The 20793-nt window shown below is 42.3% G+C and overlaps 2 protein-coding genes across 4 annotated transcripts in view; one reads left to right on the top strand and one right to left on the bottom strand.

Moving 5' to 3' along the window:
• DNAJC2 (DnaJ heat shock protein family (Hsp40) member C2) overlaps nucleotides 1-5631 on the top strand; it is a 30736-nt gene extending 25105 nt beyond the window's left edge. For all 3 annotated transcript variants that reach the window (XM_070617055.1, XM_070617056.1, XM_070617057.1), the window contains 5 exons: nucleotides 867-1051; nucleotides 1815-1915; nucleotides 2042-2149; nucleotides 4619-4773; nucleotides 5264-5631. In XM_070617055.1, the coding sequence (XP_070473156.1) occupies nucleotides 867-1051; nucleotides 1815-1915; nucleotides 2042-2149; nucleotides 4619-4773; nucleotides 5264-5338 (624 nt within the window). In that variant the 3' untranslated portion in view covers nucleotides 5339-5631. The remainder of the gene's footprint in view (nucleotides 1-866; nucleotides 1052-1814; nucleotides 1916-2041; nucleotides 2150-4618; nucleotides 4774-5263) is intronic.
• Nucleotides 5532-20289, bottom strand: PMPCB (peptidase, mitochondrial processing subunit beta). Its single transcript, XM_070617058.1, has 13 exons — nucleotides 20130-20289; nucleotides 19333-19473; nucleotides 18522-18608; nucleotides 18015-18144; nucleotides 12208-12406; nucleotides 11790-11869; nucleotides 9477-9589; nucleotides 8459-8602; nucleotides 7179-7339; nucleotides 6196-6281; nucleotides 6028-6116; nucleotides 5800-5875; nucleotides 5532-5713 (listed from the first exon to the last, which is right to left on the bottom strand). Exons 1-13 carry the CDS (start codon nucleotides 20229-20231, stop codon nucleotides 5649-5651), a joined length of 1473 nt encoding a protein of 490 aa, XP_070473159.1. The 5' UTR covers nucleotides 20232-20289; the 3' UTR covers nucleotides 5532-5648.
• Nucleotides 20290-20793: the final 504 nt, after the last annotated feature.

Raw genomic sequence — 20793 nt, 5'->3', positions numbered from 1 at the left:
TGGATGCATTGGATAGTGTGAGTGACTAGCTTATAAGAATCTCACTGGAAGGACTTCGACCGTGAGAGTGTTGATGGGACTCACTGGGACGTGGTGACTGGTTCTAAGGGGTTGAAGTGGGAAAATGAGTCAAAGATGACTCCATGATAGCAGCTGACAGAAGCAACAAGGTCAAGTAAAGATTGCCCTTTTTTTATTTTATTTTTCCTTTTTCTCCCCAAATCCCCCCGGTACATAGTTGTGTATTTTTAGTTGTGGGTCCTTCTAGCTGTGGCATGTGGGACGCCGCCTCAGCATGGCCTGACGAGTGGCGCCATGTGCGTGCCCAGGATCGGAACCGGTGAAACCCTGGGCCGCCAAAGTGGAGCATGTGCACTGAACCACTCGGGCATGGGGCCGGCCCCAAGATTTCCCTTTTTACCTGTGCATGTTTGAAGGCAGTCAGGAAGTTACAGTGTAAAGAGAACTTCGAGATAAAACAGGGGCTGCTTTCTGTGCCTTTACCTTTTTGTAGAGGATAAATAGCTGCTGCAAGAGTGGCTGTGAGCTGGAGAGAGGTTTGAAATGGCCTGTGGGTGTACAACCCAGTGACTGTAGACTTGACAAGTAGTGTCCAAGGCAGTGGAAATCCCGTGATAGGAATCGGGTAGGTCAGGCCGAGGGTGGTTCTTGGTTCCTCGAGCAGGGCTGTGTGGCCCGGAAGCCAGAGTGAGGAAAAGCTGGTGCTGGTTTAGGTTTGGCCTGGGGGGTGTAGGGTCACTGTCAGGATGACACTGAAAGTTGAGAACCACAGAGCGCCAGCCAGACAGGGAGCGTCGACGAGCAAGATGCTTTAAGTCCCTGACTTGCCTATGATGTTTGTGTAGATAGAAGAAATAAATGAGCAAATTAGAAAAGAGAAAGAGGAAGCTGAGGCTCGTATGCGACAAGCGTCTAAGAATGCGGAGAAGTCAACTGGTGGAGGTGGAAACAGCAGTAAAAACTGGTCAGAAGATGATCTACAGTTACTAATTAAAGCTGTGAACCTCTTCCCTGCGGGGACAAACTCAAGGTACTGGTTTTACTGAAAACTTCTCTTCAACCCAGAGTGGAGCCTGGGGAAATGCAGATGGGCATCCACATAGCAGAATTGGTTATAGCGGCAACTTCCGGAGCGACGCCTGAGCCCAGACAGGCTGCCTGCCACTGAATTCTGGGCCGCAGTTCGAGCCTGCCGGACTTAGCCGCTTACGCCCGCACACGCGCACATGTGCGTACCTACGGCAGGAGGCTGCATCTGCTTCTCAGGAAACTGAAGCTCCTGAGATGGGAAGCTGCACTGTCATGTCGTCTTCTTCCGTCATGGCATAAACAAGGGATGAGGTTTTGTGTTCATGGTCTTAATCCTTCTTTGTCGCTTCCCGCCTCAAACCAGAGCTTACTCCAAAGTCCAAGTTTAGAGCTCAGAGAAGCCTCAGAGATCCAGCCTCCCTCAGTCCATAGATGAGGAAACGAAGGCTCTGTTTTCAGAATGATTTCTCTCCTAAAGTGTGTCTAAATGGCAGTATACACAAATGTGTGGTTTTATTTCTGTTGATTTGTACATAGAATCTATAAGGCTTAGTACAGACTTGAAACCAAGATTCTATACAGTTGATTTAAACATAGGAAAAGCAAAACCATAGAGGAGACAATAATAATAATTAGACCACCAATTTAGAGCTAATTTTATAGGTATTATAGCTAATCCTTCTGCCTTAAAAATGTAAGGGTCGTTGTGGTTTTTGGTTTTGGGGTTTCTTTCCCTTAATTTATTATTATATTGGTTGTTCTAGATGGGAAGTTATTGCTAATTACATGAACATACATTCTTCTTCTGGAGTCAAGAGAACCGCCAAAGACGTTATTAGCAAAGCAAAGAGTCTTCAAAAACTTGGTGAGTTAGTTTTCCCAAATCAGTTTCTTTGCTACCTTGAATACACAGTCTAAAAATAACCTATGCAATTTAATAAAAGAGTAAATGAAATGATCTCTCATATATCAAAATTTTTTCATTTCTCAGACCCTCATCAAAAAGATGACATAAACAGAAAAGCTTTTGATAAGTTTAAGAAAGAACATGGAGTGGTGCCTCAGGCAGACAACGCAACACCGTCAGAACGATTCGAAGGTAACTCACTCCTGCTTTTCTGTGAACAGGAAGTGCTAGCCATGTATCTACTCTCTGTGCAGACAGACCAGCCCTAGGGTCTGTGTTCATGATGGTTGGAAAGCAGCGTGTTTAGCAGGGTGGAGGCTGTGAAGCGGGCGCGCTCAGGACACGGCTTCGCTGAGCTCCCACCACTGAGAGCTCCAGTCCTGCCGTTAGGGGAGCCGTGTGTCTGCTTTGTTTACCAGATCTTACAATTAGTGATAAAGGATATCAGGACAACTGAAATCTGAATAAGCTCTGTAGACTAGACAGTATTTTACCAAGGTTAATTTCATGATTTTGAAAAATACGCTAGAATTATGTAAGAAAGTGTCCTTGTTTGTAAGGAAAAACATATTGAAGTATTTAGAAGTAAAGGGGCATCATGTCTGCAACTTCCATGGTTCAGAACAAATTGTGTCTATGTGCGTATAGAGAGAAGCAGCAGCAAGTACGTGTAATGTCCACATTTGGGGAAGCTGGGTAGAAGAGACAGGGTTATACTCTTCTGAAATTACTTCTAAATAAAAAGTTAAAAACTGTCAGGATGTTGACATTGTCTTGGGTGCTGTAGCTAATTTGTTTCCTCTGGACCAGTGTTTCAAACTGCAAATCATGACCCATAAGTGGGTTATGAAATCAGTTGAATGGGTCGTGAATAGAAAATAGCATTACACCTGTGACAAGTGGGTATTATTTGTGAAGCTTTGGTTCATGTATATATATATGTGCATTTTAGTATCTGACATTTTTTTATTGTGAGTTGCTGACAAAAAGTTTGAAAAAGTTCTTTCACATCATGCATTTGTGAGCCACCAGTCCTTTCTCCGTAACTCTTGGACATGCTTTCCAGATCCCAGTTCTAAATGTGTTTTGGGATCAACCAATAGCCGTGACTCTCCATGAGAACCTGTCCCTGTCCTCCAGCAGCCCCACTTTTCCTGTATGCTTAGTCTGGTTTATCTTCTCAAAATTTCAGTCTGCAATTCCTCTTCTAATATTTTCAGTGTTCCATAAAGAAAAGATCATTCTGTGGTTGCAAAAATCAGGGCTGACTTTTTTGTCTAGGCCGGGCATTATTTTGGCTCTCTCAAGAAAGTTAAGTAGCCAGGTGGAAGTTTCCAAATGCTTCTAGGGGGCTTTGTTCTCCTCCTCCCAGGTGCCCTCCAGAGAGTAGCATACCGCGTTCGGACACGAGCGCACCGTTCCCAGCCCTTTGTGTGGGACTTGCTCCCCTGTGGGAGGCGGACACGGATGCAAGCTGTGCGGGCAGCCATCTTCTTCACGAGGGCAGGGGTGATGGGCAGTGATCGGGCCCGGGCCTGATCCTTTACCTCCACAGGCAGGCCCCTCGCTCTCCAACTGCACCAGGGAACAGCAAGCGGGCACCATTTTTTTGAATAGTGATGTCTCACATGAATTTTACAAAATTAAATGTTTCATTTATTTTGATATTGTGAAGTAACTGGAGAAGAGCAGAAATTACACATCGTTTCCATCTTCTCCTCCAAGAAAGAGGAAACGAACTAAATCTATGGTGTTAAATACAGGCTTCAGACCAATAAAAGGAAATTCCGCTAACAGCTTTCTGCGATGTAAAAGCTGACTTCAACAAGGCTTCCAGTCTGCCTTCCTCTGCCGGGGGGGAGGGATTGTTCCAGATCTCACAGGACAGTTTCAGGTGGTGGCAAACTACTGGTGGGACAGGTGCTACTGCATGGTCTGAAGTAACTAACCTGCCAGTAGTCCATTAACTTAGGATAACCAAATCAGCTTTTGGACCTTTTAACATTTTCCTTTTCCTGTAGAAGTGGGATATGTGATATTTCTATCCTGTGTATGAGATGTTTTCAGACAAAAGGTTTAGTTGAGTAGAGGTGCTTATTGGCTCCATGAGACTTTCGTGAAGGTGGTGAAAGTGCCACAGTAGAGCACAGAAGCCAGCCTCACTGTGCCTCTGTAACGCTGAAGCCTTGGGCACTTGAATTTTGCTGGACTTGTAAAACGAGAATGGTTTCCAGGGTCTCGTGCAGCTAAAAGTTTTGTGTGAGGCAACTCTTTTTCCCTATCCGATAAGGAATTAGGTTTATCAGAAAGCTTAAAGGACTTGTGATTGTGTTTTTGAATGCAACAGTCCAACTGTATACCTTAAATCTTATCTTTAAAAAGAAGTCTGGTAGGTATAACGCTGGGTTGTCAAAGAGCAGCGAGAGAAGGCAGATGGTTCCCACTGTACTTCAAAAGCCTTGGGCCTGAGCTCTCTCAAGTTTTTTCTCTCACTGATACTTACATGTGTCTCATCTCTAAAAGTTTGTTCAAAGTTACACATCACAGCTTTGAAGGGGCACCGACCAAGATAGCTGTGCATCAAAGACTCATCTGGGAAGGAGTTCCCAGACAACTTTCTGTCACCTAGGATAAGAGTCTCAAGTAATTTTCCTTAAACAGGTCCAGGCACAGATTTCACCCCTTGGACAACAGAAGAACAGAAGCTTTTGGAACAAGCTTTGAAAACGTACCCAGTAAATACACCCGAGAGATGGGAGAAAATAGCAGAAGCCGTGCCTGGCAGGACAAAGAAGGACTGCATGAAACGATATAAGGTTACCGACTTCTAGAGTTTGTAGACTCCACTGTCACTTACATTATACTGTAAAAATAAGCTCCGCGACACATGCTTGTTCTCATCTGCAGTCGCCCTCCCTCTAAAACTTAGGTGGCCTTTTCTTAATGGAAGTTCATAAAACACAAACTAATAATCTAGTTTGACCTTGAAAAGTACAAAAATGAAGCAATAAAAATCAGTTTTTGGTTTTTAAATCAAACTGATATAATTTATGATATAATTTACAGTCAGCAAATAAGTATGTTCAAACACAGTGCTCATTTCAGTGCCACAGTAGACATGGCAACAGTATTACAAAGAAGTGACCAATCTTAGAAACTTTCTGGCTGTGGCATTTAGTAAAATCAATTTTTTTTCATTGTGTCTTACTTATAGATTCATTCAATTTGAATGTTTTACGTATTTGTACCAAACACTACACATTTCTGCAAATTCTGACAGCTTCTTAACACCTTTCTCCCTTCTAGGAACTTGTCGAGATGGTAAAAGCCAAGAAAGCTGCTCAAGAGCAAGTGCTGAACGCAAGTAGAGCCAAGAAATGACGTATGACAATCTTTGTTGTGTGTGCATTTTTATAATAAAACTGAAAATACTGTACAAATTTTCGTTCTTAAAATTATACTTATGGCGATAATTTGTGTGCTGCTCCAACATCATTTCTCTTGAGCACAAAGATCTGCCGTTCACTGTGGTGGTCGTCTCATCCTCTGAAAGTTTGACACTATTTCATTCAAATTTTTAAGTATATATGTTCATTTTTATTTTTTTCTTTAGGGATTAATAGCTTAAAACTTGCAAGTCTCTGTTAGTTTTATAAATATATATATTCAAAGCATTTTAATTAGGAGCATTTTAATCACGAAGCCAGCGCATGTTACTGCAAATCTGGTTAAACTCTGGTAGTTGCTCAATGGGACCTAAGAATTAAAAGAAAGAGTTAAAAGTGAATAAACGGAAAGTACTTAGCCAACTTTCTATGTAGGAGAAACGGAGCCAGACCTACCGACAGCAGCAAGAGCTGGACTCTTCTCATAAATATATTTGGTGCACACTTCGCGGATTGTCTCAGCACTGACAGCCTGAAAGAGAGAAGATCCCAGCGTTCAGAGTTTTTTGTAATGAACACATGGAACTTGGCAGAGCTAAAGCACGATTTATGGCACACATTTTCAGCTTTTGCAACAAGGATCTTTTTACACAAGACCGAATGGAATATGTAAGGCCTACTTACATCAATTCTTGCTTCAAGCTCAGGGATGGGAATTCTTCTATTATAGCATAACATTTGCCTACCAATGTCTTCACAAATTGGAGTGGAACCTGTTTAAAGAGAAGGAAAAACTAAGCATTGGAATCTAGATCAACCACATGAAAATAGAACCTATGTCTTTATTCTTACCATCGAGTTGCAACAACATGTTGGTTTTCAGAAGATTTTTGGCTCGTGCAACTTCACTTTCAGTGACACTAGTACAGAGTCGCATCCTAAAGATCAAAATGTCAAGTAGTTTGAATTATGTATTTTGAGTTAATAACCTAAAGAAAGATATGATACTATATATTCTATGTATTACATCACAATGCACAAGTGATTATGATTTCAACTTACTAAAAAGTTGAAATTATTAATGATCCCAATAGCTAAGCAAAAGCTAAAATATTTTTCTGGTATTCTCAAAATTTACATGATTAGCAGACAGAGGTTCAAAACAATATAAAAATAGGCTGACCATGTCTTGAGAAATGCTATAATCATTTTGAGATGTCATGAATCCCCATCTGTTAGGATCTGATAGGCCAGGGGATAGGTCACTGGGTCTATTGGTTTCTCAAAAGAATCCAGTTGAGCCTAACTTAAACCTAATAATTAAATTAACTATACCCGAGTTGACTAGATTTAGGGAGATGTAGCCATGTAGGAATGATGGAGGAAAGGAACCAGAGCTAAATAAGTTTTCCAAGAAGCCATGGGGTTTCCGCCTGTCTCAAGGTACTAGTTTTGACTGAAATACTTCATTTTTCTATTAGCAATGGCAACTTCAGATTCATTTTCCTAAAAGGGCCTTTCCAAGCCTGATAACTTTTAGAGATATTTTCCACACTTCTGGTTGGCGTTTAAACATTTTTAATTTTTAGCATCTTCCTTCTGAAGTAATCTGCTTCTTAAAGATTAAGAATTTTCTGTGGCATAAATCAACTTCACATGAGACTTAGAAGAAGCATCTGTGATCTTTAAAAACATGGCAACCACTGCTACTGCTTAGGCTTGTTCCTCTTGATTAAATGCTAACATCACCATCAAAAAATCATCACCATCAAGAGTATAAAGAGGAAACTAGTAAAAAATGTGAACTACAGGCAAGACTTCAATTATTTTCTCACCATTCTTTTTGCACAACATGTAGCATGTCTGCAACAGTGGCTGGTTCACAGACCATATAGATTCCCCACAATCCTGTGTCTGTGTAGGAGGTGTTGAAAGACTGGAAGCTGTGGCAGAGGTTGCCGTGACAGCTGAGCTGGGCCAACTTGCTAGATAAATTCTGTAAGGAAAAAAATTGTCTAAGAGAACTGTAGGTATAAGTGTCCAAACCACTACAAAGAAAAACGAGATATGTGGCAAAGTGAATGCCCCATGAGGCTGAGTTTCTCAGTTTTATCCAGCAACATCTCAGTAATCAAGTTAAAATTCAATGAAACTAAGAATTCTACTTACCTCACCAGCCCAGTGCATCCCTAGAGAAATTCACAATGTAAAAGCAATGAAACCTTCAATTAACATAGTAGCTGCACCCACTTCTAAAATAATCCATTGCTGTTATCGAGCCAGTTTGTAGGGTCTTGGCTATATATGCTTAAAGATTTGAAATTATATTGCATATGAAGCCTAAGATATTTATATGAAATATATTTTGTTGAAATCTTTGAGTACAAATATATACACTTTGTGCTTTGAAGTAATTTCAGACTTACAGAAAAGTTACCAAAATAGTACAAGGAATTCCCTTTATCCAAATTCCCTAACAATTCTTACATTACCATGTTTGCTTTATCACTCTCCTTAATGTATTGTTTCAACTGTTTGAGAGTACATTGCAGATATGCTTTTTACCCCTTAAATACTTTTTAGTGTGCACTCTGAAAAACAAAGAAATTAACTTAAGTACAATTATTAAAATTAGGATATTAACATTAATGATACACTATTAATGAATTATTCTATCTTTATTCAAATTTTGCCAATTATCCTACTAATCAACTTCACGCCAAAAGAAAAAAATTTGTTTTTTTTCTGGCCCAGACTACAATCCAGGATCACTTTATACTTTAAGAGTCAAAAGTCATAGTACAGGGGCTGGCCCCATGGCGCAGCAGTTAAGTGCACATGCTCCACTTCGGCGGCCCAGGCCAGGGTTCGCCAGTTTGGATCCCGGGTGTGGACATGGCACTGCTTGGCACGCCATGCTGTGGTAGGCGTCCTACATGTAAAGTAGAGGAAGATGGGCACGGATGTTAGCTCAGGGCCAGTCTTCCTCAGCAAAAAGAGGAGGATTGGGAGCAGATGTTAGCTCAGGGCTGATCTTCCTCCAAAAAAAAAAAAAGTCATAGTACAGAGTTCCATTTTGTCACTTACTATGGAAATTACTTTTAAAATCACTTACCATTCCTCCTCCAAAAGAGCGATCCCAGTTACCAATCAGTGTGTTTGCAACCATGAGACAGATGGTATCTGGATGTGCCCACCCCACAGCTTCGACAGCTACTGCAAGGTGTGCCAGAGGCATCTTGTCATCCCTCACTCGAATCTAGTTAAGATAAAGCAAAACTCTAGTTGATAACATGCTTAACAACAAGCAAACTCAGCTGTCCCATTAATTGCAAAATTAAAATGCTCACCATGACTGTTTTGTTTTTAAACTGTCAGGCCTCATAACATTGTATAAGCTAATCTAGAAGAATTTCATGAGTTAGGGAGAGAAGACTTTCACCAAAAGATCTCCAATTGAAAGACTACAGACATAGCCACCAGATGGATACCTGGTCACAAAGGATTAATTACTTCACGGGTAGAAATCAATCTTTTGTGTCTGTCAATTTGGATTTTTCTGATTAAGTTTAAGGTAATATTGACATAATGGGCTTATTTTTGCATTACCAAAGCCACAGTCCTGTGCCACTGCCAGCATGAGACCTCTCTCCAGTACCACTCTGAGCATCCTCCCTAACGTGGCCACTAAGCCTCCGTGAGGCTGAGCGCTGGAGCTGCCAAGCAGGTTCTCTGCAAGCCCGGCTCCCACAGCTGCCCCTGGAGATGTCCTGTGGGCAGAGCTTAGCCAGGAGAAAGCCAGGTAAGAAAGTCAAATTTTGGGGTGTTTTTAAAATAAAAGATGACTTTTATAGCTTTCAGTATATAAATGGGCACAGCGCCAAAGGCACAAAAAGACCAAATTATAACACTGCCCTTAAAACCTTGCTTCCTTAGGAAAGAAAAGTAGGTGGTTAACTAACATGGAATAGGAAGGAAACTAAGCAGATGAGCGCATCCTCTTCCCTTTTTCTGTTTCAATTTAAGCCTTTGGCTTCTCCCACTTTACTCCTGTTAGCAATACCCACGTTTTGTGCCTCATTCATAAACAACACGACACGGCACTAACTACTAGCGTAGGGGACTCGCCCTACCTCACTTCCCGTGAATCTGCAGGGAGGCAGAGCTGGCATTTCTCCTGTGTGTCTGGACAAAGACTCACCAAGGTGAAACTTCGCTAACTCAAGCAGCTCATCGTGGGAAACTCCTAAATTGAAGGAAAATAGTTCAGACACCTGGTAGCAGAACGATCTAAAGCAGACGACTAGCTGCCAACTTCAATTTACAGTAAGTTCCAGGTGGCAGAATGTGACAGAAGTCACACACGACCTGCTCGCGCTCTGAAAGCCACGTGAGGGTGAGCTCACGCGGCACACTCTCCCGGGTGCTGCAGGGCTGGGGCCACGCAGCCTTCCCGTCCTGCACAGCAATCGACGGTTCTTCAACGTCCCGATGGAGGCAGAGCGAGGATGAGACAGCTTGGAAACACGACTGTCCAGACAAAATCATGTTGTATCAAGTTACTAAAAGTCCTAGGATGCAAACTAGCGAAAAAAGTCACTTTTCAGTAAGTTTTTTAAAGCAGAAAAGAATATAAATATGAGCTCTATCATTTAAAGAAAGCTGGATACACTGATATGCCTCATTCTCTGAGCTCTGCTATCAGAATTCAGGAACAAAATCATTTCCTCTGAGTGGCTCAATAAATCCATCGTTATCCAAACACACTTGCCACCCAAAACTGAAGAAGTGCTTAGATTCTATATCCGTCCTATCCAAACTCGGGACCCAAATAGATCCGGTCAGTGAAGGATCCTTAAAAACAAATAAAAACTCACAAATTTAGGCATGTACAAGTACTTTAAAAAGTAATGCCACGAGGCTTCTTTAAATGACACACTCCATTACAGTATAAAAGCACAACCTACACCTGTATCTTCCAAACAAATCTGTGGCATCAAACAAGACAGTGGGTGACTACGCTGTTTTCAGAATCACTACGCACGAGCACCACCCTGGATCGCAACCCAGAGGGTGACAAAACGACAGGAAGCCCTGGTGGCACAGGATGACAAGCAGAGGGAAAACCATGAACAAGCGACTCCTGGCACCTGATGGCAGCCGCGTCCACTGCCGGTCACTTCCCCTCAGCCCTCTGGTGTGATGTTCCAGACTCTCAGCCCCCGCTCCAGCACACTTCTGCTTCCCCCAAATCCAGAAGGCAGGGGAGCCAATATTTTTTTCTTTTTAAAGAACCTAGGCCGGCCCATTTCAATGAATTTAAGATGCCATTATTTATAGGGCACATCATCATTAATGTACCAATGAGACAAAAAGCTAATTAATCTAGGACAGGCCATTAACGCTAAGAAATCCCAACTTCAGCAATGTGGAAATGAACCCACGAACTACAATAAAACCCACTGTGTCCATCTGCCACCAACAATGGCAGAGACATCCCAGACAGCTTGACTGTGGAGGCCCCATCTAACCAAGTCTTCCTGCTTCCAAGGCGCTTTCAAATGTTGAACCCCAGTCAGCACCAGCCCTTTCAGAAACAACGTTACCCACTCCAGAGAATTGCAGGGTGCACTGCTGCCACCCCAGGGTAACATGATGTCGCCGAGAGGCCACAATGAATAACACGTTTGAGACAGTTAACCCTCATTTTTATCTTCTCCATTATTCCCAAGTAAGCAGCTCAGAAGTCTATCCAGGGCAATTAGAATTTTAATTTGTCATTTCTAAAGAGAAAAAATTAAATTTACACAAAAGAACATTCCATCTATCTTCACTTTGCCCTAAAAAGAGAGAGAAAAACTGGAAACCAATAAAATGTACTGTTTGTCTAAATTCAGACTGTCAGGAAATCTAACACAATCTAATGTGAATTTCTTTCATTCGCGGGCTTCAAACATGTCCCCAAGGGAGCCTTGTCCTGATGCCACTTGTATGTTCGGATTCCCATTAAACATTCTTGTACTTCCCTCTCAGTCAACAGACCTACTGAATGAACAAATGACAGACTGAATGACCAACATAACGTACCATTCCATGCCTGACCAAGGATGAAACTGGTTCTCAAGAAATCACATAAAATCTGAAGAGATTCCCAAACTGTAGAGCCCTACCTTCCAAGTGTCACTGTCTCCCTGTTCACTCATTTGCCCTTTTCTTCCAAGTAAGTTCTATTATATATGTAACTTATATATTGGAGGATCCATAAGTTTTTCTGTGAAAAAACACTACTAAAGAGAACACGGAGGGACAGTCTGGGTCCAGTGCTCCACATGCCCCTTACACAGCATATTAAACAATTTGCTCTATAAAGAAAAACGCTTAAGACGTCTCCCAACAGGATCAAACTGATAAGCATACCACAGTTATAGAAATTTAAATCAACTGACCTCCAGCAGCGGCAAGTACTATTCTTGGCCCCTTATAATGCGTGGTTATATAATCCACTAAGTCTTTACGATTTATAGATCTGTAAATGGAGTAGGAAATATTAAAAGGAAATTAAAAAGCATATACCTGAAATTAAACTGGACCTGAAAGGTCTTCTAACTTAAATGCAGTCAGAAACAGGATAGAGGCAACAAGTAGCAAAGAATTTTAACTTTATTATATTAAGAAAAAGGATTTGATACCATCACTTGTTTATTCCATAAGCAGCTGGGAGCCCAGACACCGGGAGTCGGGTGGGGCTGACATGTAGCTAATTTCATTCAGATTATCGGGGGGGAAATTACTATTTGAATGTCTCTGGATGTTAATTTTCACAACTCACAAACTTTCTAAAGAAAATCTGAGAATTCTACCTACTTGATATTTTCAGTTGGTCCCAAAATTGTCCGTCCAAGTGCAGTATTTTGATAAGCTGTCGCATGAAGATAATCAAAAACAACTTCTTGTAAATTGGTTTCAACTTCCTGCATCTCTCTAAGGATTACTCCACGTTCACGTTCAATCTCTGCCTCTCCCAATGTGCTGTTCTGTATTATATCAGCAAGAATTTCTACAGCTAAGTGAAAACAAAACATAAGCAACACTAAGAATCTTAATTTTCACCATTAAAATCTATTAAACTAGCATCAGAAACTATGATACCAGTACTCAATACTGACTAAACAATTAAACTGGAAAGAAACAAATTTTTCTATACATTCAGTATACCTAAAAGACAATATTAAAATTAAAAATATAAAACATAAACCCTTGTGGTATAAAAGAGCTTGGGGATAATTCCTAAATTTGTCAGAGGTCCCTACAACACTTGTAACGACTCTATCTACAACCACTTCAAAAATGCCATGGAAATCTGCAGACGAGTGTATATTGTTCTGTATGAAAATCACACAGTAGCAAATTACATGTATTAGTCAGAACATCTAGGTATGCAGAGAAAGTCCACATCACCCAAGCATTTACTGCCCAAGTTCCCAAAGCAATGAGGCTGCTACATGAAGAAACCAAGAATCAGGGTCAGCCTGGTTAAGTTCACACGCTCCACTTCGGCAGCCCACAGCTCACAGGTTCAGCTCCTGGGTGCAAACTACTCATCAAGCCACGGTGTGGCAGCGCCCCACATACAAAGTAGAGGAAGACGGGCACAGAAGTTAGCTCAGCGACCATCTTCCTCCACACAAACAAAAAAAGCCAAGAATCATCATAATCTAAAATACGCCCCCAATGAACCACTGACAGAATTAGTGTCCTATCTTCCCCACTTAATCCCAGTGTCTAATTCTCACCCATCTGGTCAAGGTTGGCTGGATTCTTCCCATTAGCAAAGTCCCTGATAAATGATGATCTAAGAGAGCTGGAGCAATTTCCATTTGAAGAAAAGGACAGTTAGCCCAAAAGAGAGACATATGACGATCAAAGGATTAAAAGTGACCCTTGGGGAAAACTGATGAAGCTCTCAAATATTTATACAAAAATGACCCTAATCTGCAAAAGTCCAAAAGGGAACTCAAGGATATCATATCCTACTATTAAGCAATTTTATCAGAAAAATTACATACATCTCCAAAAAAGAAAAACCTAACCTATTCTTGAAGAATTAGTTGCAATCCAACCTAAATTTTAGTAACTATATACCACATTTATAATCTTTAGCTCCATTTTTTTCTCTACTGTAAACTTTTGTTTCTTGTTTTAAGTTCACGTTAAAGGGCCTTGTCTCAGAATCAATTATGTTCAAAGGCCCAGGACCTCCTGTAATTCCCTACCTCTGTGGACTGCCCAGCACAACAGAGCGGACTGCCAGAACAAGCCAGGGCTGAGATCATGACAAGGGGAGAACATTATCTACAAAACCAGAGAAAGGCCATCTGTCCAGACAAGAGAACCAGAGGCCAAGACGGGTGAGGGAGAGCCCAAAGACACACAGTAGGGCAAGAAATCCTGTGTGAAGACCCTCCTTTATATGTACGGACTTAGTAGTCTAGACTGATATTTTCCGAAGTTGGCGGGTTCATATTACCCAGTAATTACATTTTAATCAGAATCTTCTTTAATTCTTTCTAACGTATATTTAACATTGTATATGTTAGTATTGTAGTACATGTATTGAATCTATAAATATGCTTATACTGAGGCTACATGATCAACTCTCTTACTAATAGGCATGGATGATCACAAAAGTCTGGAGACCACTAGTCTAAACATCTAATTATTACCTCCCACAGCAGGCTTCACCCGACTGAGGGGACAAACCTCCAGCAAACTTGCAGCTTGGGATCCGCTCAGAGAGCGCCTCTCCTGGGGACTCCTCACCGAGCGCCTCTGCTCTTCCATCTCCTCCTCCCACTGGCAGGGGCTCCATCCTTCCCAGCCAGAGCCAGGAGGAAAATAAAGCTCTCCTATCTTCTCTCTTCCTTTCTCTAGTCCTCCTTTTTGCTCTCCCTGCTGTCCTCTGTGTAAACAAAGGACAGGCTAGAATGAACAAGCCTTCAGAGGAGGCTGGCCTAGCTCTTTGTTCTTAGTCCCTAACTGGTCCTGGGGCAAAAACTGTCTCCAAGGAAATCATTAAGAACCTTACCAAGGTTTTTTGCAATTTAAATCAACACACCCTCCACTGGTGTCATTTTTATTGCTTTATACAAAAAAATGAAACATTTATTTATTTGCAAGTGGTAGGTGTTTCGTTTTGTTATTGTTGTGACAAAGCAACCTGGCACAGTGAATGTGAGGGAGAAGACAAGCACTCGAGTCCACAGTAAGCCATTAAGCTGTGCAATACTGGGCAAGCCAGAGTCTGGGCCTCAATCACCACAACTACAAAGTGGAGACACCCACCTGATTAGGATGCAAATCAAATAATATATACACAAAATATAATATACACAAAAGCACTTGTGTAAAGTACCATTCAAGCATTATCAATGAAAGCCTATCAGGAATCCAAAATTTCAAAGTAATGACATTGACCACAGCTATACATGAGCTTAAAGATTAATAATCTCTCCAGTTAACACTAAAACTGCTAACTTTTGTTGTTAATTCTCCCAACAGAAAAATGTTTTGTATAATAACTTTAAGAAATTCAAAACACTCTACAAACATGGGAACTACAACAAACTGCTATGCTATGCCACATAATAATTTATTTCTACAAAATAAACATAAAATCTATTTTATTGCTACAAAAACAATAATCTTATAACTGACCATTTGCTTATTTTGCTCAGGACCAAGAGTTTTTATATCAAACAAGGAATACGAAAAACAACTGCGGGGCTGGCCCCGTGGCCAAGTGGTTAAGTTCGCACGCTCCGCTGCAGGCGGCCCAGTGTTTCGTTGGTTCGAATCCTGGGCGCGGACATGGCACTGCTCATCAAACCACGCTGAGGCAGCGTCCCACATGCCACAACTAGAAGGACCCACAATGAAGAATATACAACTGTGTACCGGGGGGCTTTGGGGAGAAAAAGGAAAAAATTAAAAATCTTAAAAAAAAGAAAAAAAAAAAAGAAAAACAATTGCTCCTAGTCAGAGCAATTACGCAAGAAAAAGAAATAAAAGGTATCCAAATAGGAAAGGAAAAAGTAAAACTGTCACTATTTACAGATAACATGGTATTATATATCAAAAACCTAGGGACTTCATCAAAAAACTGCTAGAATAAACTAATTCAGTGAAGTTGCAGGATACAAAATTGATACACAAAATCTGAATTTCTATACACTAATAAAAACCTACCAGAAAGAGAAATTAAGAAAACAGTCCCATTCACAATTGCTTCAAAAAGGATAAAATATCTAGAAATAAATCTAACCAGGGAAGTGAAAGATCTGTACACTGAAAACTACAAGACATCAATGAAACAAACTGAAGACACAAATAAATGGAAAGATATTCTGTGCTCATGGATTGGAAGAATGAATATTATCAAAATGTCCATTCTACCCAAAGCAATCTACAGAATCAATGCAATCCCTATCAAAATTCTGATGGCATTTTTCAAAGAAACAGAAGAAACAATCCTAAACTTTGTATAGAACCACAAAAGACCCTGAAGAGCCAAAGCAATCCTGAGAAAGAACAAAGCTGGAGAGATCACGCTCCAACTTCAAAGCATGTTACAAAACTAGAGTAATTAAAACAGTATGGTACTGGCATAAAAACAGACACACAGATCAATGGAACAAAACAAAGAGGCCGGAAAGAAACCCATGCATATACGTCAATTAATTTACGACAAAGAAACCAAGAATATACGATGGGGAAAGGACAATCTCTTCAATAAATGGTGTTGGGAAAATTAGACAGCTACATGCAAAAGAATGAAAGTAGACCATTATCTTACACAATGTGCAAAAATCAACCCAGAATGGATTAAAGACTTGAACCTAAGACCTGAAACCACAAAACTCCTAGAAGAAGACACAGGCGGTAAGCTCCTTAACCTCAGTCTTGTGGTGACATTTTGAATCTGACACCAAAAGCCAAGGCAGCAAAAGCAAAAATAAACCAGTAAGACTACAGCAAACTAAAAGCTTCTGCACAGCAAAGGAAACCATCAACAAAATGAAAACGCAACCTCCTGAATGAGAGAAAATGTTTGCAAATCATGTATCTGATAAGGAGCTACTACCTAAAACACAGAAAGAATTCATACAACTCAATAGAAAAAAAAATCAGATTAAAAAACGGGCAGAGGATCTGAATACACATTTTTCCAAATTCGACATACAGATGGCCAACAAGTATAAGATGCTCAACATCACTAATCACCAGGGAAATGCAAATCAAAACCACATGAGATATCAGCTCACACCTGTTATAATGACAATTATAAAAAAAGGTAAGATAACAAGTGTCAGCAAGGATGTGGAGAAAAGGAACCCTTGTGCTCTGTTGGAGGGAATGTAAACTGCTGCAGTCACTATGGAAAACAGTACGGAGGTTCCTCAAAAAATTAAGAATAGAACTACCACATGATCCTGCAATTCCACTTCTGGGTATTTATCTGAAGAAAATGAAAACACTAACTGGAAAAGATACATGGACCCCCCACGTTCACTGCAGCATTATTTACAACAGCCAAGACATGGAAACAACCTAAGTGTCCACCAACAGATGAATGGATAAAGAAATTCTAATACGTACATACATGTACACACACACACACACACACACACACACAAAATGGAATATTATTCAGCCATAAAAAAAGAAATCTTGCCATTTTTGACATAGATGGATGTCAAGGGCATTATGCTAAATGAAAGAAGTCAGACAAATATCATTTGTTCTTATATATGGAATCAAAAAAACAAGCTCATAGATACACAGAACATGGAGGGGCGGGGAGAATTGGATAAAATGGGTTTTTTTGCTTTTTAGTTTAAGTAAATTGATTATCAAAAAAAAATTAATGGAAAGAAAAGTAAGAAGGAAGAGCACTCCAGGATGAGGAAGTACAATGTGCAAATGCAATATAGAAGCAAGCAAGATGTTCAAAAAAACAAAGCGCAGTGGTCGGTAGATACAAAACCTATTGAGGAGTGTGGAAATTAAAAATTCAGATAACAGGATAAAACAAGAAAAAAAGCAATAAGCAGTTAAATAAAAAAATAAAAACAAAAATGTCTCTACATAGATATGGCTGAGGAGAAAGTTATTTTTTTTTAAAGACTGGCACCTGAGCTAACATCTGTTGCCAATCTTTTTTTTAATTTTCCTTTTTCTCCCCAAAGCCCCCTGGTAGATAGTTGTGTATTTTTAGTTGTTGGTCCTTCTAGTTGTGGCATGTGGGACGCCACCTCAGCATGGCTTGATGAGCAGTGCCATGTCCGTGCCCAGGATCTGAACCGGCGAAAGCCTGGGCCGCTGAAACAGAGCACGCAAACTTAACCACTTAGCCACAGGGCTCGCCCCAGGAGGAAGTATTTTTGAGTCAAACGTTAGAACCTGATGTGCACAAGTCTTGCAGCCTGTATATATTTGATATCATTTGTCATATTTGGAGAAAAAAATAAAAATAGGTGCCCCCTCACCCAGAGTCTGGTTCATTTTCTCACATTTCTGGGGGTTACTCTTTCACAACAGACATAACAAAAACAACACTACAATCTCTCTGAGCTCTGGTGACAGTTACGCGTCTGCAATACAAACAGCACCACCTCTCGGCAAGTCCTTAGAGAACGCTTTGGCGTAATACACGGTCTGCTCTCTGGAGGTGTAGGCGTTGAGATGAGCGCCCATGTTTTCAATCTCCAGTTCCAGATCTAACTGGGATCGCTTTTTGGTGCCCTGAAATAAGAGGGAGAAGAATTATGATACCTTCCCCATCCCTCATCTGCTCTGAACACTTCAGACAACGAATATGAGGACATAAGCCTATGTCAGTTTCATGCAAGGACCAAATGTGGTTTCTAAAACATATCAGGCTTCAGAAATAGTCGTCTGCTTTCAGATGACCCTTCCATCCCAAAAGAAAATCCTCATTTCAACTCTACAGAGCAATTATCAGTAATTATTTCAGATAATTATCCTGGAAAAAAGAAAGATCAATATAAAAATGAAGCATGCTATACTACTGAAATAGTTCTCCTGGCCTTAGAACGAGATTTTGTGCTTGCTGCCTATTAAAGAAAACACATTTTTGTAAAATAAGTCTTACAACTTGCCTTGAAAGCCATATGCTCCAGAAAGTGAGCTGTTCCGTTATTCTTCTCATTTTCATATCGACTTCCAGCATCAATCCAGAGCCCAACCTTAATGCAATGAAGGAACAGTTAGGAAAACATCTTTCTTTGGGGAGGATGGGAGCAGGAGGAAGGAGCAGCCTCCTTCCTTTTTCTGACAAACGCTTTCCAGTCTTAACACGAAAGTTTTCTTGCCTTGAGGACTGACAGTACATACCTACAAACTATGAGATTTAAAAATCTGCGTCACAGGCTCCCGCCGGGTGCTGCAAACATCTACTTGCCAGCTCCCCTGAGGACCCAGACTCTTAGCCCAGCTTGTTACTACAGTTAACAACTACAATATACAGAACCTCAGGGACTGTCAGAAAATCTAGGTTCAAACCCCGGCTCTGTCCTGCCTTAGCCGTGTGACCCTGGACAAAACCACTGAATTTCTCTGAACTTCTTGCTCAACTGTAAGTGGGTGTGACGAGGCCTCACAAAGCACTGTTTCAAAGATCAAGTAAGACAACACAGGTAAAAACACCCGGCACGGAGTAGCCCAGCAAATACACCTCTTTCCTTATTAGCAACACACTACTAATTACAAGTGGCAGGCTACAAGCACCAGATGCAGACACTTAAACAGGGCGCGCACACACCTGGCGTGGAAGCATCACTGGAACAAAGATCCACAGGTGACAGCCACCTGTCCAGGCAAAGTAAGGGCCACTGTTTTTCAACCACCGGCCCACTGAACAGCTTCCACTAACAGCAAGGATCTGCTCTCTGCAAGGTTCGGTCCCCTTACCGTGCACGTGGACAGCCCCGAGTCTTCGGAGGCCACTCTGAGTCCGTTCTCCAGACAGGTCACCCGTGTCTCGGGGACATTCAGAACAACCTGGGCGGCGGCCTGGGTGCTCCTCCATCTGTCCCCTCCAAGACAGGCGGGCTGGTCAGGGGGGCGGAGGAAGCAGAACACATCACCACGCGGACAGCAAAGGCTCATCCGAAAACCCAGTCTGTCTCAAGGAGACTCTCTCTCAAGTGCTCGTCCCTCCCTAACTGTGTCCCATCGAGATCCACCCCGGGCCTGGCGGAGGGACCTTCCCCAAGCGGCCATTCTGCTAACGCCAGCCGTACACGCGACCCTCCCTCGGGGAGACGAGCCGTTCCCATCACCCAGAGGGAAACCGCTTCCATTTCACTACCTCTCCTGGAAATGTGGAATATTCACTCTACAGGGAACAAGCCGGGGGTGGGGGGGAAGCCAAGAAAGGGAGAGAAAGATGTAAAAGTACCTACACGCGACAAAGAAATGAGACTGAGGTTTTCATTATTCAAGAAAAGCAGGACGTTTTAGAAAAGGCGGGAGAGGGGAGAGGGGGAGAGGGGGAGAGGGGGAGAGGGGGAGAGGGGGAGAGGGGGAGAGGAGCAGGTGCCCGCCGCCGTCTCCCTCTCCCGGACACACGCCCCCGACGCCCACACAAGTTCCCAGAAGCTGCGCAGCATCCGGGTACCAGGGCCCCGGCGGGGACCGAAGCCGCCCGGCGTCCCCCGCGGCCCGCCGACGGGGGTTTCAGGGGTTCGGGGGTGGGGGAAGCTCACCCGCCAGGCGGCGCCTCCGCTCAGGAGCCTCCCGGCGAAACCCCAGAGCCGCCGCCGCGCCGCGGGCAACATCGCCGCTCGGGCCGCCGCCGCTGCCGCCATCGCCGCTCGGGACTGGGCGGAGGATGTGCTTCCGGGGCCGTGACCCGAGGTCCCGGAGGAGGGGGCGGGGCGCCCCCTTGTGGTCAGGAGGGGAATGACACTTTTCGAAGCTGTGGGAAAGAATGGACCGGGACATGGGGCTGAGCTGTCTACCCGAAACGATGCGAGTTAGGGAGTCTGTAGGAGCCCCTGTAGCATCGGTTACTTCGATCGCCTACGGCCTGCAAGGCACCAAGGTGGAGGAGCTCAGGCTAATCTAGAGCAACGTGTTATCCCATTGGCGGCTTAAATTGGGAAAAGTGGAATGAGATCCATAACTGCCTGTCCTTAAAGGAAGCATCTAGTGAGAGAGAGAGGCTTGGTGAGGGGAGGGAAAGACTTGTCAGTGTGGACCCCCTATTCACTCTTCAGCCCTGTACGGTCTGTCTCATTCCACTCCATAGAAACGGCTGTTGGTGAGGCCACTAATTGCTGACAGATGGACACCTTACCGACCTAGTCTTACAGTCCTATTGGCAGAATTTGACGTTGTGGATCTGTTTGAAATTTTCTTTTCTGACTC

Source organism: Equus przewalskii, chromosome 4 (genome assembly GCF_037783145.1).
Source record: "Equus przewalskii isolate Varuska chromosome 4, EquPr2, whole genome shotgun sequence".
NCBI classification, from domain to species: domain Eukaryota; kingdom Metazoa; phylum Chordata; class Mammalia; order Perissodactyla; family Equidae; genus Equus; species Equus przewalskii.
The sequence above is the reverse complement of the archived record's forward strand: the minus strand, read 5'-3'. Positions and strand labels throughout refer to the sequence as shown.

Coding starts and splice junctions, on each gene's coding strand:
- PMPCB (XM_070617058.1), bottom strand. CDS start 20,231: ATGGCGGCAGCGGCGGCGGCCCGAGCGGCGATGTTGCCCGCGGCGCGG. Junction 18,609..19,332: donor CGGGGCTGTCCACGTGCACG/GTAAGGGGACCG, acceptor CATTGCATTAAG/GTTGGGCTCTGGATTGATGC. Junction 12,407..18,014: donor CTCTAAGGACTTGCCGAGAG/GTGGTGCTGTTT, acceptor GTTTTCACTTAG/CTGTAGAAATTCTTGCTGAT.